The sequence below is a fragment of the Lissotriton helveticus genome, chromosome 8 (assembly GCF_964261635.1).
Source record: "Lissotriton helveticus chromosome 8, aLisHel1.1, whole genome shotgun sequence".
NCBI classification, from domain to species: Eukaryota; Metazoa; Chordata; class Amphibia; order Caudata; family Salamandridae; genus Lissotriton; species Lissotriton helveticus.
This window is the reverse complement of record NC_136069.1, coordinates 255,885,158-255,905,446: the sequence shown is the minus strand read 5'-3', so window position 1 is coordinate 255,905,446 and position 20,289 is coordinate 255,885,158. Positions and strand designations below refer to the sequence as shown.

At 40.0% G+C, this 20,289-nt stretch overlaps 1 protein-coding gene across 1 annotated transcript in view; it reads left to right on the top strand.

Annotated features, from left to right (window-relative positions):
- The window catches only part of LOC144772588 (collagenase 3-like), a 36,221-nt gene extending 17,037 nt beyond the window's left edge, over positions 1-19,184 (top strand). Inside the window, exons 6-9 of the mRNA XM_078657015.1 lie at positions 448-581; positions 12,994-13,153; positions 13,932-14,035; positions 18,082-19,184. Of these exons, the coding sequence (XP_078513141.1) occupies positions 448-581; positions 12,994-13,153; positions 13,932-14,035; positions 18,082-18,182 (499 nt within the window). The 3' untranslated portion in view covers positions 18,183-19,184. The remainder of the gene's footprint in view (positions 1-447; positions 582-12,993; positions 13,154-13,931; positions 14,036-18,081) is intronic.
- The last annotated feature ends 1,105 nt before the right edge of the window (positions 19,185-20,289 follow it).

The window sequence follows — 20,289 nt, the reverse complement described above, 5'->3', positions numbered from 1 at the left end:
TGCCCTTAAAAAAAAATCTCAGAAACAACTTCTCCGTCTAAGCGCCCAGAATATGGAGAAACAGGTTCCTCACATCAGCCATCTCCAACCACTGCTGCTGTTCAGATCAGATCTGAAGACCTGTGTTTCTGTGACTCTGGGCCAGCGATGAAGAAGTGTTCCCAACAGGCATGCAGGGGGATCAGCAGAAGAAGACTGCTGTAGGTGGAATAATCAGCCATATTTGAAGGGATTTGATAGTTTTGACATGACCTTATTTAAAAATATGACGAATTATTGTTGCTCTAACTGTGAAATTGCGAGCCAGTGGCAACCTCCATTTACCATCCTTAAGCCCAATGTGCAAAATGACTGCCATTTCACATGTACTGTTTTCAGGAGTTCCCTTGCAAATCTTTTTATGTAAAATAAATTCATAAATGTGACGTTTTGCTCCTTATTCCTCAGGTTCTTCTGGCGCCAGCATCCTCAAATGACGGATGTCGAATTAGTACTAATAAGGAATTTTTGGCCAGAGCTTCCGAGCAAGATTGATGCTGCATATGAGTACCCTGAGAAGGATCTGATATACATTTTCAGAGGTCAGTTTCTCTCTTTTATATAATGTAGGAAATAAACTCAATTTTCAGTTGTCGATTAAATTAGTATTTTGAGCACTCCTTTCGATATGTTCACATCCTTTTAAATCCTTGGGTTTGTTCAAAGAATCTGCAAATAAAAAATGTTTTCTTTTTATGGACTAACCATACAACTCTCAGACCATTTAGATATCTGTGTCCTAGCACACTATGTAATTAAAAAAATGTTTTTTTGCTTTATTTACATTCAGGTTAAGTTACAGAGAATCATGTGAAGACATAGTAAAACCCCTTAAAAGTCTTAAAAACATATCTATTGCACACAATAGTAGCGTGAGCGTAATACAATAAATGCATTCCTGGAACAAATTATATTAAGTCAAATAAACAATTGTCTCAAAAAGTATCCCCCAGACATAGACAGGTGTGGACAAGTAAAAAGAACCTGATTATAGAAAACATTACATTAGCACAATGCCTACAATGGCGAGTTAACTCAGTATTGGACTTGCCCAAAGCAAACCACTAATTTTAACAAGATCCACTCCTCACTTCGGGTTAAAAATTAATGCACACCTAAAATTGCATTATACTTGTTTGTGCATGCATGTGCGGTACTTACCATATTTCAAATTGATAAAATAATGTTGATGTGCTTCAAAACCTTTAACAGTAATATCTCCAACGTTTTAAGGAAGTTATTGAGAAATGACATGGGGAGAGGATGTGGACTAATGGCTAGTGTGATCTACCTCGAAGCTGGGGAAGCAGGTCGAGTCTCAGCAAAAACGCTCAATATCGTGTGTCCATCTATTACTCAACTGGTGCTCATGTAAAGCACTCTGATACTTTCGAGTCGAGTTTGCACTATATAAAACTCTAAAAAAAAAGAAGAGAAAGACATGCGTTAAACATATTCTGGAATAGAAAGTCCATATTTTGAAAATGCCACTGCGAACATTTGATTCAAAGCATTCACTGGAGTATTATCAGTTTATTCAGCGGGCTAAGAATGATAAATTCTGCACCAATAGCGAAGGTTTTGCAAAGCCTCATAACTGACACTAGGGCATATTATCAAGCAGGGCGATAGGCAATTATCGGGGCCACTAAGCGGCGATAATTCTATCGCCCTACTAGCAAGCTGTAGCTAACTGATGTTAGCGACAGCTTTTAGGCGATAGCGAGGGGTTTGGGGCCCGCTTTGCATGTCAGCGATGTTTATCGCTAATGACATGCAAAGTGGGCGTACCCAACCAGTTAGCGACTGAAAGCAGTCGCTAACGTCGCTATCGCCTATTAGCAAGGTAGGCGTAGCGATGGAAATATTCGCGCTAAGCGCGAATATCTCCAAATACAAACACCTGCCCAGATCAGTTCTTAGCCATGTTATCCAATGGGAGGTGGATAACATGGCTAATAGTATTTTGTCGCTAATGCGTGAATATCGCTGTATTCTCAGCGATATTCACGCATTTCGCCGCTATCGCTGGATATTTTAGCACAATGGAGAAAAACGTTGCTAATAGCATGTTTTCTCCGCTAACATATCCAGCGATAGGCAGCGATAAAAAAAATGCGCTAAGCGCATTTTGCAATAAATATCCCTATTCCTTGGTAATATGCACCACAGATCTATTTAAATAACCTCGACATGGAGGCATGGTCTATAAGACAAACAAACTTTCCATAGTTTGTATTTTACTTTAGATGAACTGGTCAATGCTGTAATGGTTGGAGACTCCACTCTATAAAGGGGCAAAGCAGCGAATTTTAGCCAAGTGTTCTAAAAACCTTCTAAAAGACGAGGAAAATCGATCGTCCCACTGTTAAAATCACCGCATATGTGCACACATGTGTTATTTGAATAGCACAAACCTAACCAAAATGGCAGCAGGGCTCTGTACAAAGTAAAAGGCAAGCATACAGTAAGACAAATGTGATTTTAATTTTGTAGAATTAGGACGGACAACACATGTATTCTAGCACGTTCACTTGAACTACAAGGGCTTCTCTCTTTATGTCATCATGCATTTTATAAACTGGTGTGGGATGAGGTCCCTTTTTAGTTGCCCATGCTTTGTTCACAGTGATCAACGAGAGTTAGTCAATGAATCGAGAGCTTTGCAGGCACGACATTAGCACCAAGCACAATATTTCTAGACATGAAGTATAATATGAATAGTAGGTACCTAAAACGGAGCCCTTTCTCACTTCTTCAGAGCATTTGCCCATCACGTGAGTTACTCTGTTACTCTCCCCTTGTGTCTCTAACTGCTTCAATAACTAGTTTTAATTATTTTATGAACTTACCATGCTAAGCAGGCGATGGAATGACACAGAAGTTGAGCTTATGATACATTCAAGCACCCTCCCCAAAGACCTCCACTTGCATCCTCTAAAAGTGAGTAAGTAAGTAAGTAAGTAAGTAAAGTATTTATTTGTTGATTAATTAAAATCATTACAAACAAGGAAAGATAAAACAACCGGATTAAACAAGCATATACTATACACAGTGCTATTAGCATCATAAAGTGATACTCCAATAATACGTAGATAGTTGACCATTCCATCAAAACGTTCATACAATGCACAATAATTAAAATCTTTAAAACCAACTATAATGCCTTATGATTTGCCCCAAAAACTATTATAGCAGCATTTACTTTAAAATGACTTGTGTTGACAGATGCAATTACAAATACAATTTTTTTGCAGTATTTCATGTACAGGCGAGCGTAAAGTACAACAGTAATATATTATGCAATAAATAAATAAATAAAACTTACTAAAATGCCTTAGAATTGCACCAAGAACTATTATAGCAGCGTTTACATAAAGTGACCTAAGTTGGCAGTTGTAGTTAAAAAAACAAATTTTTGCTGTGTTCCATGTGCAAGCGATAATAAAGTGCAATGTGCCTAATTACATTAAAATATACTCCCAGAACCTTAAGCTAGCTTAACACTTTGCATTCATATAATGTTCGTTAAATTATGTTCCTTACGTATTTTATATCGCAATATAATTGTTTACCCGTTCTAAGCCTTTAAGTTTATTCTCTGCAATGATGATAAACTTAACAAAAACATAAGTAAGTTTAATATTCGCTCCACTCAAACAGGTAGTAAGTGCTTGTCTACATGTTCTAATTCCTAATTCATTAAAGATCGGTTTTAGAACGGTCTTCCGAACGTCTGCCAAAGCTGGGCATAAAGTTACTATATGAATTATTGATTCATCACTTTGCCCACAAAGCCTGCAAATACTCGATGACCATTGGTTCTCCCATTTCGGTATGCCATCCTTAGTCGGATATCTTCCCAACCTCAAGTGCATACATTTATTCTTAAACCTTGGTTTTAAATGATATGCTAAATAGGGTTGGGGCGTCAGCTTACCAAAGGAATTAGCAATTGTCCAGAAATGATTTCTTTTCCTTAATTCTTCTTTGTCAGCTATGATCGTTAGTAGTGAGGCCATTTGATTCATTTCTTTTTTAAAAACTACTTTACTCCTCATTCCATCTTCTAAGTTAGGACAATCAAAGTTACCTAAACATTCAGTTAAGTACAGCTGCCAGTTTTTTGAGTATTGCCCTCCTGAAATTTCAAGCCAACTTAGCTTTGCTAAAGATCCTTCCTCCGAGCGGGCTAATGATATTAAGGACTGCAGAAATGCTGATTGACGCGCCACAATTTGGTTTTTCAATCCAAATTCCAATTTTATGTTTGCTCGACTTATATATTTAGGGATTTTAAAAACAGCTTTATAAGTTCGAATTTCTATGTCATCGAGCACTTTCGCGTCTTTGCCCCGAAAGATGACTGAGCAATAGTCCAATGATGGAATTAACTTTGCTCTCATCACCTTCATCAGATGTTCATAATTAGGGCATAATAATTTGTCTCTTAATTTCCTGAAAGCAAATGCAAGAGAGCAGCCCCTGGCTTCAAGGTTATTAAAATGTTGTCTAAATATCAAACCGTCATCAAACGTGATCCCTAGATATTTATAAGATTTCACATTTTCAATTACCAGGCCATTGATATTCCACTCCTTCATCCTCTGTTTCCCTTTTCCCATAGTCATTATTTTTGTCTTTTTTGTATTAATTGTTAGTCCATTTTGAGTGACATAGCCATTAAATGAGTCAATTAACCTTTTTAACCCTATTTCTGTTTGGCTCAATAAAATGGTATCATCTGCATATTGCAGGTATTTGATTTCTTGACCTTGAATAAAAGGCGAATGTGAGTTACTATTTTTAAAGTGGGCAGGCAAGTCGGCCATAAAAAGATTAAAAAGGCAAGGAGCCAACACACAGCCTTGTTTCAATCCCACATTCGTATCCAATCGACGGGTCATATGCTTTCCATCGCCAATTTTGATCTGCACCCAGGTATTTGTGTATAAAAGTATGATCATCTTTAATAAAGATTCCGAAATACCCCAATTCCTTAACTTACCCCAGAGAGTATTCCGCGGCACAGAGTCAAAAGCGGCTTTTAGATCAATAAAACATACATATAATCTTTGCATCCTGGTTTTAGCTCTCTCACCTAATAATGTTAATAAAATCAAATTGGTATGGGTAGATTCTCCCTTTCTAAACCCAGTTTGAAAATTAGGGATAAGATCTTCCTTTGTGGCCCAAGCCTCTAACTCTTCCAATAGGCAACTAGCAAACAATTTTGCCTCTACATCAGTAAGCGTAATTAAACGATAGTTAGCCGGATTATCCTGTGGGCCACTCTTATATATAGGTTGTATAACACTCCCATGCCAAGATAGCGGAATAAGACCTGTTTTAAGAACTTCATTAAACAGAAGCATTAGCAACTCTGGCCAGTTACTTATATCAGCTTTAAATATTGCATTTGGGATACCATTTGGACCTGGTGCTCCATTGGATCTAATCTTATTTATTGCTTTTTTTACTTTATCGAGCGGCCAGGGCCCCAAATCCACTCTACATTGAGGAGGGGGGGTACAACCCTCAGTCTCTCTATCTATTACTTTATACATATCAAGTAGACTTTTATTAAAACATTTATCATTATCTAGACAATGGGTATCTATTTTTTTATTGAAAAAGCTCACCCAACTCACTTCATCAACATTAGCACTATTGCTTCTATTATTGCCGTTATCAATGTCATTAATAATGCTCCAGAATAACCGTAAATCCTTGGATTTACAAGCATGATGGACTTTTGCCCATGTTGTTTCAAAAAATGCTTGCTTAGCTCTCCAAATTTCCCTTTTGTATCTCTGTTTTAACTCTCTAATTTTAAGCGATACAATTTGAAGCGGCAGCCTGTTTTTATTCCGGTGCAGTGATCTTATTTCTTTATTAAGCTTTCTTTTTTGATATAATAGGTGGGAAGAATACCATCCAGGTTTCTTTGGTTTTAGCAATATGCCGTTGGTGGGCTCATTTCTAGCGGATTTAGATATCAGATCGTCACACAAATGTGTCCATAGGTCAACCATAGATTTACCTTTATCATAAGCATCGTGAGCATCCTTGATTAAACAGTCAAGCATTCTCAACATTTTATCCTCATTTTTTCCGTTCCATATTAACCTTTTAATATTAAAGGATGTTGGAGCTTTTACCATAATTTTAGTTTCTGGTAAATAGTCTAAATCAATATCAAAATTGATCACTTGTGGATTGTGATCACTTTCGATCCTTGGGGCAATCTCATAGCTTTTAACTAACTTATATAATTTCTCAGACATTATGGTATAGTCTATCACAGAGGAGATATCTGCTTTGGTAAAAGTCGGGATATTATCAAGGTCATGCATGATCTTTAAATCATATTTTTTAAATTCATAATCTGTCCATTGAGCTAACCATTTTAAGTCAAAAGTCTGCTTTTTAGATGCAACAAAGTGCATATTAAAATCACCTGAAATAATAAATACTGAATCCAAGTGCTCATAATATAAAGTTTTTACCATCCCCCACAGCTGTGTAATTTGGGTGGATCTAACCTTCTTTTTGCAACTTAAATACACATTAATTAGAATAATCGAGTGACTTACTATTAGTTTAACACACTGTAGCAATTTTACATGAAGGTCGATTTCAAAGTGAGAGGCTTTTAGTTTTGTTGATATATACATAGAAAGACCACCACATGGACGGCCTGAATTGGCTTCTCGTATTGCAACATTACAATATTCAACATAACCTATAAAAGGTTCTTTTGACGTAGTCCAAGTTTCCTGAAACATTAATATACTAAAAGCCTTCAAAAAATCAATTACGTATTGATCTTCAATTAATGATTTTAGGCCATTGGTGTTCCAGGAACAAAGAGACAAAGGATTTAGAATACATCAATCCTTTGTTTCAAAGTTATGTTTTGTTAAAATTCCTGGGAGCCAACTCCAATCATCTACCAACTCTGGGACTTTCTTCAATTCCTCACAAGTTCGCAGACCAGGTTGGCTGCTCATTATCTTGATGCCATACTCTAAGTTCAATTCCTTAGATGCGCCTGACGCATTTTTTAAAACTCTAGCCTGTTCTACTATGGTTCTTCTTTTATCATCAGATTTTTTTGTAGCCGTAGCTGATTTTTTATCATCCCCTGTTGGTTCATTTGGAATTAGCAACATCGGGTAGCAAGAAGCTTGGGCTCGCCAAATTTTAATGCCCCATTTCTCAAATACGCAACTGTTCGCCATTATTTTATCAACAATTTCCCCATTTAACCATGTTGTAACTGTTATTTCCCTGTCGCAATTTTCACTTTCTTTCTTAAACTCCACAACTTCTAGGTCACTTGTTACCACATCTTTAAGATCTATAATAGCATGTAATAGTTTCAGGATGTTGCCGCGATTTAAAATATCATGTGGGCCTCTAGAAGTGTATTGGGGACAGAAGGCTACTTTCAACATATCGGTCGACAAATTTAAATGCTCAATATTATCTTTCACAATTATAACTGGCGGGCGTGAATTATCCTTAACAATCACCGGAACCTTTTCTGTCAGCAGATTGACCTCTTTAACTTCCTTTATTGATCTCTCTTGTGTCTCACAGAGGACCACTTGATCGACTCTATTAACATCTTGCTGATAAATGTGATTCACTAAATTCTGATTAACAATATTATGTTGTGCACCTTGATCTACCCATACTTCCCTGCTTGGTTTCCAGCTTAATTCAGACCCCAATTCATTGCTCATACTACCCACTTGACCATTAGAGTCCACTGGTTTCTCAATATGACTATATTGCACACTATTAACTTCCGCACTTAACGATTGGTCAGATGCTTTTTCTTTTATTATTATTGGAACTTTGGCTATGAGGCCGGAACTGAATTTGGGATCTACGCCCCCTAGTTTTTCAACGCCACACTCCATTATTTGTTTTACCTTTACCTTAAATCCAGAGCTCTTATTGGGCCCAAAAATCGGGAAATATGGTTTCATTTTAGATTCCCTTACTTTCAAAAATTTAGAATCATCACTCACTTTCCCATACACTGATTTTAATTCATGTGCTTTCTTATTGTGAGCTTTCCTTAACCTTTTCCTAGCCCTTTTTGAAAGGTTTGTTGGTTTCAATGGACCACTTGAATCTTGGCGTTGTTTTAAGCATGGCGATTTCGTACTACTTGAATCATCGATTGACCGTGAAAAATCACTAGTCACACCTTCCATTATCAAGCTATCATTAATTTTGTCACATTCAGTTTTCGGATGAGTGATCTCAGTTACTTGTGTGTTGCTATCATCTTTTACATGTGGCAATTTATCGACGTTAATAAATCTGCTTAAATTATTTGATGGTTCAACAATTTCATTACTAGCTTGCGCATTTCTATCCGACAGCAGTTTAACTTCTTGCACCATGGAACTTACTATTGAGGGCAGATCAGAGATCTTATCAATCAACTGTGCACAGGTACAGGTTATAAGTGGACTATCCTTATCTGCTTGCACCTTCATAATCAAGTTAGTCAGATACAAGAGTTTGGTATCAATACCCGCCACATGGGATGCTAGTGTATTCAAAATATCCACCTGAACATCCAATTTATCTGAATGGAAATTAAGCGCATTAGTAATTGAGCCCATGGTGTGTAAAAGGCAATCCCATAAACCCTGCTCCGTGCTAAGCTCACTCCTTTTTGAGTGACCCGGGGATATCTGGGGGTCAGCCTCTGTTTTAGATAATGACAATATATTCACTGATTTAGACTGCCCAATATGGTCTAAGCTACATTGTTTATATGTATTAGTAATCTTATCAAAACTGCCATCACCTTGATCGAATGATGATATATTGATATTAAGGCTATTTTCCATTATTATACTTGACTGATCCGGGTTAAAAAAACTAACATTGTCACCTTTAACTGAACAACTAATTGGGCTAGGTAGAATGTCCTTTGTAACAATAATTGGGTCACTGGGTCCGGCCTTAAGAGTTAACTTTCCAACTTCGGTACTAACCTCAGCTCCTAGATCATACAAATTATGATGCTTATTTTCGTTCCTAGACATACAAGGAGACAAATCACACACCCTAGACCCCCCCTTATAGCCTGACTCTTTACTGCTAATTTCTAGTCCATCGGCCAACCGAATTGCCACCTGAGATACAGGGTCACAGACATGAATTTGCGCTTGAGCCTGTAACAGTCCTACTATAATTAAAAGTTGGGTTGGGGGTGCGGGGCTAGGTGCCAATACTTTACCTGTTACGGCTTCTTCGCTCATTGTCCTCCTAACCTGATTAACCACTGCAACATCCAAGTTTTCAGGCAACATCGGTTGGGCCAGGTCACTAACTGAGCTACTTATTTTCTCTTTTTTATACAACGGGGAAGGCAAAGGAGAGGACAATGAGCATTCACTAACCCCCCCACTGGGATCTTCCTTTTCAGAAGATTTCCTTTTGTGATTGTCCTTGTGATTATCTAACTGAGTTTGATGGTACTTAAAGAAGTAGCTCTTTATAGATGACTGTGCCACACATGGGGACCTCATATGACAAGAGTCTTTACTAAGAAAGGCAGAAGAGGCTATTTCCTTGACTGGGATGCACAGATTCTCCTCTGTGTACAGGCACTTCTTTTATTAATTAGCATGTTTCCCTCCTGTTCTCCGTTATCCTTATCCCTGCTCAGTCGGTTTGATACTTCCGTAGGAGCTTCTGTTGACTCTCTTATCTCCTCTGGCTTTTGAGTTTGCTTAGAGTTTTGTATAGAGTTTTGTGGACCCCCACGCTGGCGACCGGACCTCATCATCGTTGTTAGACACACAAAGTCCACTTCGCACAATAGACCTCCTCCTCCTTCACTCTCTTGAGTTCGTATGCACAAGATCTTGAATTCCTGCAGGTTTTGGGAAATTCACCACCAATTACAGGGAGGGCGAAACAGCTTCCAAATAGACAATCCCACAGAGTGCACAACTACCACTACTACCACTACACACTCCACAAAAATTTTCCTCAATAGTCCTCACTGATCAAGCGACGGGGGTCAGAGAACCTCTTGGAGCCCGTACACCGTCACCGCTACTCCCGGCACCTGGGCGATTCGGCAGCACGCCGACCCCCGTCTGGCACCCCGGGACTAAGCCGTACACGGTACACTACTCCAGAAGTTCCTGTTTTTCAAATCCTAATTCCGCCGCAGCAGGGGATGTGGCGGGGGGGGGGAACGGCGGTGTAGCCTCACTGCGGCCACAACCCGCAGCAGCCGCCGGAGCAGGTTCCTGTTTCTTGCTTGTTCCTACTTATTCCTGCTCACTCCCGCTCACTATTGGGGCAACCACTGCAGCAACCACCCATCCGGATCGGCGTTCTAGTGATCCTGACGTTTCCTGCAGGAGACAGCTGGCAACTCTCTAGGACACCAAGTGACACCAATGATGATCAGTAATAAATTATTACACCAGTCGGAGGGTGCAAGACTCCCCTCCTAACGACTTTGTGTGCACACAGTAACTGCAGCTGCCACCTTAATGTACCATAATGCAGCTCCCCCATGGCTCACCAACACCAATCAGGAACCCCCCCACAGTTATATTCAGTTATATCCAGTTATGACCAGTTATGTCCCCCAGTTCGAAACTCACCGCAGACTCGCAGGAGGCAACAGCCCTAATTGCTGGCGCTGAGGTCGTGCCCCCCCGATTACAGACCAGCCTACCGGCCTGCTGGCCTGCCAGCCTACTGAATTGCTCGTAGCGCCCTTGTGCACGCTGCTCTAGGCTCAAGGCTTCTTGCACTCGACACCCTGCACGGGTAGCAGCCCTTGATGGTCTTACGGCTTGCCGCGGCTTCTGGCTTTTCAGCAGTTATCCACGGTCTCAGCGGCTTCTTTCACCCGGTCAACATGCAACATGCATGAGTAGTGGCTCCCACAGCTCTTGTGCCTCTACGGCTCGCTGTGGCTCGCCGCGGTTTCAGCGGGCTCCGCCGTTCTCAGCCGTTCTCAGCCGTTCGCAGCCGCTCACAGGTGTTCACAGGTGCTCACAGCACTCACAGCGCGGCAACAGCGGAACAGCGGCAACAATACGTGACTCCTCCTCTCACTTCCGGCACTGGCAGCAGCTCTAAAAGTGAGAATTAATTTAAATTGCATGCATCATTCACAAGCGTCTCGACTTTGGCCTTCCTGGCTTGTTTAAGGAAATACCGTGCCTCACTGGAGAAGTACGCGAGGACAGAAGTAAGCCTAGTACTCTCCTGTAAATTCAGAAAATTTAAAAATCCAAGAAAATAAATCAGTAATTCTCCTGCCAACACCAAGACTCTGGAACAATGTACCAGAAGAACTAAGACGTATGCCTAATGAGCTGTCCTTCCTGAAAAAAATCAAAAGATGCATCTGTTTGCAGTACCTATTATGCCTAGCGCTGCTCCTGCCTCCTCCTAATTACCTCCACCAAGCTTCTTCTGGTTATATGTTTTGAATTATATGAAGTTCTAAAATATATTAGTGCATATACTTTACCACAGAAGTTGCTTCCCCTTGTCTTTTGCAGCCTCTAAAATACTTTCTTGTGCATTACCCTAGCTGTATGCAAGGTGCTCCATTGCCCTTGCAGCATGGTCCACGCATTAAACATAACTTAAATATATACATAATAAACTGTGTAAAATGTGGTCGTGAAATTCAAAAATGCATAAGCTGCAAAGTGCTTGTCAAGCCAGATTTTATTTGACTTTGGTGGTCAGTGCTGCCACATTGTACAGATTCGATATACCCAAACGGAAGCCTGCGTGTGTATTCAGAAGGAGTCTGATGTCAAGAGCCTACTCAGTGAGCTGTAGGAAGAATAGGCTTGGCAAAAATTCCCCTCTGACCTTAGCATTGCAATCAACCTAACAGGCCAAGGGTCAGATTTAGACACATGGTCGCATCCATGTCATGCATTTACCAGGTGGATGGAGACACTTTTGGTCATCTGCCTAGCCAAGGAGAGTAGGGGGGGGGTTACAAGTGGGACTGGTGTACCTAGAAGTAGGACATAATACATTAGCTGCAAAGGACACAGAAGAGAGATTGTTAGACATCTGTTTCAAGTGTGAATGTGCTCTAGAAGCAGGATCCAGGATCCTTGACCATGGAATGAGATGCCTCCAAATCATGTATATGTGGATGAAGAAGGAGTTAGTAGAGTTGTATTATCCAGCTGTGAGCTGGTATTTGGGTCATGAAGATTGTGGAACCAGTAGAGGGTGTAATGTGCTTGTAGAGCAGCTATCTCATAATGAACCAGCCTACAAAGTTCTGAACTGTGTAGGTATGAGAACCTTTTATCTGGAAACCACATGCACATGGGATTACATTAATCCAAACTGGATATTTCGACCAGGAGGATCAATGTGATTTTGTGAGAAAGCTGGTAAGGAGTAGAAGCCCGATAGCCATTGAAGTCGTGGACCATATTTTGAAATGGACCCCTCATTCCCTTGAAGAACAAAGAAGAAGCTACTTTAAAACAGAACCAATAAGTTGCATATGATCTGTTCAGTGATCAAGCTAGGCAACGTGAAAATGTGTAAGGTACTCAACTCAACTGGTAAGGTGGGAGAAATAAGTATTCGAGACACTAAGGCAAAGACGGTTTTGATTCCTACAGTACTGGACATGTGTCAGCTAGATCACCCCTTGGTATCGCTGACAAACCTGCAATAGTCAGTATTGCACCATGTTCCCTCAGTGTAGTCACTGAGCAGTGCTAAGTTTCACTCTGACAAAGTACACCAAGAGATAAATTCTATATCCACACAATAACATAATGTCTTATTTAGCGATGTTATTTGTTTTCCATAGTGCAGCATTTTATTAATATAATATTCTGTCTTTCTGGAAGAACTAACCACATATTAATGCACATACTGCTTTTATAATTTATGGATCAGGAAGAAAATTTTGGGCTCTCAATGGATATGACATTCTGGCAGATTACCCTAAGAAAATCCAGGAACTGGGATTTCCAAAGTCATTGAGGACAATTGATGCTGCAGTTTATAATCGCGCCATGGGCAAGACACTCTTCTTTACTGGAGAAAAGTACTGGAGGTATGTTATCTCTTCAAAAAAAGAGGTTGAAATCGGTTGGGTGAAATCAGGTTAATCTCTGAAGCAGGCGGTAAATGTATTAAAAAAACTGTATATGATCATAGTGCCATCATGCATCAGGGATGTTCTGGGAGCAAGTCAATGGCCTTTCAGGGACGGCCGATGGCTCCACTGATACCTGGCCCTCAGAGTGGTCAGTAAGAGATCCCACTGGGCTCATTCCTTAGATTTAGATTTGCGAATAATGAATTGTGAGTTGTGACCAACCCCATGCAAAATAATAAAGTGATCCTGAAACAATCCACTGTGTGAGACCCATTTACCCTGCACTAGATTTAGCCCAGGGCAAATGATCAGGCAGAGCAGCGATCCTAACAGTGAACGTCACAAGATGATTCTATGACGTCAGGGACTCGGTTATCCATTCCAGTTTTTCTTGCTAAAGTAGTTGTAATCTTGAAATGTAGAGGCTTATTTACAAGCCCCTTGCGACATTGATGCATCACTTTTAATATGGGAAAAACGACGCACTGGTGGCGCAAGGGGCTTATAAATAAGCCCGGTAGTCTAACTGCTTCAATTTACCTGTGCCAGGGCTATACCCCCACCATGCAGTGGATGGTTACCGAATGCCCAGGATTGGAACAGGGTGTCCCTGAAGACACAGTCATCTTGTAACCTTACCCACAATTTGCAGAAAAGAAGAGCGCTTTGTTTCCACAAGTCATTTGTCATGTATTAATATTTTAATGTAATTGTTCTCTTGTTTGCACCCTAGCTTTGATGAAGAGAAACAAACTGTGGAGAAAGGCTATCCCAGATTCATAGCAGATGACTTTCCAGGAATTGGCGAGAAGGTAGACGCAGCTTATCAGAGAAATGGTAAATTACTTTAAAAGTTTTAAAATTGTTGATTTGTTTGTCTAAAATCCAGCTCCAGATCGTTGACCACTCTAAGGGCCTGATTACGAGTCTGGCGGGCCAAGGACCACCAGCCTCATGGGACTCGGGGGTGGCAGTCCAGCCACTTCCGCAGCGGCCATCTGATGGCCCATTACAACTCTGGTGGTCGGACCGCCATTGCACTGCCGCAACAGTCCTGTGGTGGTCAGGGGCACACAACATGCTGGTGGTACCGCTGCAGCACTGCCATGCATATTATGAGTTTCAGGACCACCAGCAGTGTCATGGAGGATCTTTCTCCATGAAACTGCTGGCGGTCATGAAATAAAGGGGACCCTACAGGGAGCCACATGCCCCATGCATGGGGGTGCATGCAGGGGAAATATGCTGTGCCCCCTGTGTCCATGCACCCTCAGTTGCAGCATGACATCGACTTCACAGTCCATGCCGTTCTGGCACAGGGTGTGGTGATGCCTTACTAAGGCACACATAAGCCTCTGAAAGGCACCGCTGCAGGACTGCCACGCCACACGCCAGACCATGAAAAACTCTTAATCTGGCAGGCAGGTGGTGGCCCTGTTTGGCAGTCTTATAGAGGGGCAGTGGGGTGGCATCCCACTCCAGGACAGCCAAACTCGTAATTTGGCCCTTAATCTTTTCATAACTCATGGCTGGTGTGATGTACTGTTACGGCTGCTAGAAAGTGACTATTGTTTCAGTATTGATGTCGGCTGTGCTCTGGTGGCTAAATGTTCTACTCTAACCCTTCAACACTTTCTGCCGACAGTGGCATGTACAAAGTAACAAGGCCTGGTGAACTCTTCAGCGACTCTAGGGCTTTCACTCCTTCATATTGGCAGGAGTGTGCTCTAAAATAAGCCAGACCATTACTAGGGAGTCAAGGATAGGATGCTTCTTTTTCTTACCAAAAATATCTACATAGAAGCAGAGTGTTTGTACCTTTGCGAGTATGTCTATTTCTGTTCCTCATTATGAATGGCCCGGTGTTCTTGTCGACATTTATCACATCCGATGAAATCTGGCTCCACTGAGGCCGGGATTCATCAGGAGCGAAAAATACCACCCTATTATGAATTGGTCCTCGATAATTGGTAATGAGGAATAACATGCAGATTTCAGGGTTTACCACATCAAAATCTAAACGCTCTGGTAATTACTGGTCATTTTTTTCCCTATACATTTTGGCAGGTTTAAACTGCTGAAATTTTCCGGGAACAATTGTGTGAGTGCAGTTCTAGCTGCCAAACTCATACTACTAGTGTCCGGTAACAGTAGTTACTGCAAATATGGGAATTATCCAAGGCAGTTTTAAAGGGGGGCATTTTTAACTTGTCTGTACTATTCTATAACATAAATCTCATTTAAATATTCCACATTAGTTGTGTCGAGGTTCACTGAAATTACATGTGACTTTGCCTGTGATATCACAGCGCTCGGTAGCTTGATATCATAATGTGCTCATCTGTCTCCATAATGTATAGTATAAAGGCTCTGGATTTTTGCATCACGATGGCCCAGGAAACCACACGCACATAGCTTTAGTAAATATTCCCATAACTTCATATATATAGCGCTAAATATTACCCAACTCAATACGACTTGATATATAGTTTATAAGGATGGAAGGCTCAGGTAGCCCCCTGTGCAGGTCACATGCAGAACTCAGCGGCAATTGCTTAATTCATTGAACTATTTTAGTGTGCTGCGATCTGATATTGTGCAGTTACAGGTAAGACATTCTATGGGTAACAAGACAATGAGAGCATAACAAGATATTGCTCTATTTGAGTACAGTGTCGCTGTAGACTGGCAGCTTGTTGATTAGTTCTCATGCTCCTTTTACTTCAAGACAGAATATCCTACTGCAGTGGTTCTTAACCTGTGGTCTGGTGATCCCTGTGGGTCTGCGACTCCACAGAAAATAAAGCAACATGTAAAATTAAACATTTTAAAACATTCTGTACATTTTAAATAATTTTAAATTGGAGGCTGTAAATTAAGTCAGTACCCTCAAATTGATTTGGGAAGCAGTGCAGGTGTATCAAACAGAATATAGTATGGACCAGAGGGCTTCAATAACTCGATTGTGAGCTACCAGTAGCTTGCAGACTGCCACGGAGTAGCTCGCACATAACAATTGCCAGTGGACTTGAGAATATGCAGCTGCCAAACGGATAAGAAAGCTATTTAAAAAACTGTTCCTGTTTCTGTGAGAGCTCAACATCCGCAAGTGCAAGATGACAGGATGATGCAGCCTACCTTTTTGTGAACAATTCAATCTTTACTTCTTTTTCTCCTTTTTTTCTTGCATTTCTTTCCTTTTTTCTTTGGGTTTTATGTCTCCTTCTTTGTTGTGCATTTGTTAAGTTTCTTTCTTTTTTCTTCTTGTGTTTATTTTCTTCTTGCTATTTTTCGTTACTTTTTTCAGTTTTTTAAATTGCTACCTCTTTTTCTTTCATTTCCTTACTTTGTTTCTTTCTTATGTTTTTCTTTTATCTCTTCTTTAATTCTATTTATTTCACCTCCTTTTCTCTGCTTTGTTCTGTTTCTCACTAATTCTTTTTTCTTCACCTTTCTCTCAATAATTCTTTCCTTGGTTCTTTCATTCTTTCTTGTATCCATCCCTTTCTTTCATTCTACTTTCTCCTTTAATTTTTCCTCTAGATTTCATTCCATTCCATTCTATCGTTCTTTCTATCTGTGCATTTTCGACTTCTTCTTTCCATCTTTCCTTTCAGTCTTATCTTCTTTCTCTGTCTTCATCTTTCATCCTCTGTTATTCTTTCTATCTTTCTCTCTTTTTTTATTTACTTATTGCACGTTTTCCTTTCTTTTTCTCCATTCTTTCTTATTTGATGTTCTTTTCTCCACATCTTTCTTATCTGTTTATTTCATATTTCTTTTTTCTTCTACTTAACTTTTCCTTCTCTCATTTTATATTTCCTTACTTTCAACATTTTCTTGTTCTCTTTTTCTTGTCATGCTCTTCCTTCTTTCTTTTTCTACTTCTTACTTTGTCATTCCCTCTTTTTTCCTTTCCTTTCATTCATACGTTTCCCTTTTCCTTTCATAGTTCTTTCTCTTTTATTTTATTTTTCATTTCTCTTTTCTTATTTCTTTTCTTTCTGTTGCTCCTTTCTCTCTTCATGTATGTCCTCATCCTTTTGTTATTTCTGTCCTTGTATCTTTCTGCTTCTTTCTTTTTTATGTTCCATTCTTATTCTCTCATTTTTTCCTTTCTGTCTCTTTCTCTGCCTCTCTTTTTTTCTCTAACGTTCTCTGTTTTTGTTTCTCTTTCTTTCTATTTCTCCTGTTTGCTGTCTAAAGGGCAAATGGAAAATACTGATCCTCAGGGACCTCAAATGTAAACCTTTTGCAATGCAATTCCTTTACCATTAATACTGTATACTTCCTTTGGCAGTATTGGGGTACCTTATTAGTAGTGTTGGTATTTGGCCTCTGTGTACATTTATCCATTCCTTATATCAGGCAGTAGCTCATGACAGTTTTTAAAGATCAGTAGTAGCTCTCACTATAGATAGGAAAGGTTGGAGAACCCTGGTATGGAACATGAGTGAATTCAATTGATTTTAGAAAACATCCAACTTTCTCATTAAAATTAAAAATGTGATTTCTTTTTATATTTGTTTGAGAATGAAATAAAATATTTTATTATTTGTGTATTTCTTTGATGAATGCTTGTTTCTGTATATTTTGCGTATGGTTTTATGGCTTAAATCATCGTAAACTCTTGGCCAGGGCCCAATGCTTCCAGTAATGAATCCGTGGGGTTACCCAGATTGCAATGATGATTCTTTCGGTATCACGGGTTTCAGTAATGTTTACATGGGGCTCCACAGTAGTAAAAAGGCTAAGAACCACTTTTCCACTATGTATCCATCACTGTCTTTTCCTTTATAACCCATTCAAAGACACTTTGTTATTGATTCTGAATTCACGTTGCATATGAGCTTACAGCCTCCTGTCATTTGTGTTTTCCATAGGTTATATCTACTTTTTCAGCGGATCACTGCAGTTTGAATACAGCACCTGGAGTAACAAAGTTATTCGTGTTTTGAAAACAAACTCAATATTATGGTGCTGAACACCACGTGATTTTGTATCTCGTCCTTTTCAAGGTGTGGAGCAGTCTGTGGTATGCAGTGAGTACTGCTTCAGGCACAGAGCTCCATCAGAGGCAGGCCGGGGTCGGTGCATATAAGGGAGGCTCAGGTTAGCCATCATGACATCAGTGTGTAAATATTTTCAACTGTTTTCATTTCTATCAGTCTGGAACTGATGTTATTTAATAGAACGACAGAGACAAGGTGAACAACGAATTCAACACGGTTTACAAACTGTCAAACCAAAGAGCAGAACTTTATTAATTTATACATTTTTGATTGGGCTTTCTGTGGGTAGGTGTCATGGAAATGTATTGTTGTTATGAATTTGAGCATTTTAAATTTCAAGATTCTGACTTCAGCTTTTATTTTCAAAGCAATGCTTTATTTCTTCTGTGGGTAGGTGTCATGGAAATGTATTTTTGTTATGAATTTAAGCAGTTTAAATGTTAAGATTCTGACATCAGCTTTTATTTTCGAAGCAATGCTTTATTTCGCTTGGTCCATAATGCGCAGTGATACACTTCTTTGGATATTAACAACGTCATCAGTGGCCTCTGCAGCAATCCACTAATCCATCAGAAGTGTGTCACACAAAATCTTTGACCCTTAACTGTTTCACCCACAGCCTTTGACCCGTAAATCTTTTGCACACAGCCTTTGACACTTAACTGTTTTGTACACAGACTTTGACCTTTACCTGTTTTGCACACACTCCATGACCCTTAGAGATACGGATACGGCTAATCAATTCTATAAAGAACAAGAAAACTGAGTGCTGACTGTTTAATAACCTTTACTTTACAATGTTACCCCTTAAGCACTCAGCCAACATTTTATTATTTCATTGGTTTTAAATGAATCTGATGAAAAAAGCTGATGAATAACCCCCTGAGGATCTGTTTCATTGGATTTCACTTTTAAAAGTGCATTTTCAAGGTTATAATTCCAACTGTTGAATGCCTTATTCGCTAAATGTTTCTCTTTTTAATAAGAGGAGAGCCCTAAACACCCACATCGCTTTCTCTTGTCATTCGTCCTCTTTGATTAACCCCATATCCTCTCCTCTTCTTAATGATCTCTTCCTCTTCATCTGGCGACTCACCTAATTCCCTCATCACACTGCCACCCACTCATTGAAGTAGTCTCAACCTGGCCTCCGGCTCTGTGGCTTTATTTTATTTTTTTAAGGTAAAGATAATTTTGTTCTTGTGCTATTCCCTTTACATCCTCTGTATTCCTACTCCTATTTTTCTCTCTTTTTTTAAAACTAAAACCTTTATTTCTTGTCATGCTTTTTATTTAGTTTCATATTTGTGTCTTGATCCAGGATTCATGCATCCGTACTGTAGTCATGTCTTTCACCAATATATTGAGTTCCATCTAACCCTGGGTGGAGCTGGCGGAGAGGCACTAGGCAGAGGTCCATGGAGTTGGGACCAACTCCGTGGAGCTCCGCTCCTCCGTCCGCCTCCACCCCCTCAGTAAGAATTAAATAAATATAAATTATAAGTAAAATAATAAACATTTACCTTGCCTGCGGTGTCCCCGGGCTGTCGTCCTCCTCTTCCTCGGCGTTTCAAGATGTTAAATGCGCATGCGCGGGCGCGTGCACATGCGCAGATCACGGTGAAACACCGAGGAAGATGAGGACGGCAGCTCGGGGACGCTGCAGGCAAGGTAAGTGTTTATTATTTCACTTATAGTTTATATTTATTTAATTCTTACTTTGGGGGGTTGGAGGTGGGGGCTGGTGAACTCCGCTCCGCCGCGGAGTGTGCGGAGATTTGCCTACTCCGCGTTCTCCGTGGAAAGCAGAGTAGACAAATCACCGCACTCTCCGTGGGCGGAGCAGAGTTCTCCGCCCACGGTTAGTTCCATCAAGTTAACATACGTCAACTCTAATTTTAATCAGATGGGAGTTTCATGAGCCTGGCTTTGTTAGACTAATATTCTCTGACTTGGGTATCCTTCAGACTCACACATTCCTCTGTTAGTAACAGATATGCAATAATGCCAGCCTTACTTCTATTGCTCAAAATCTCTCCATTTGCAAACAGACCTATGTGTTTGCATCACTATAATGTG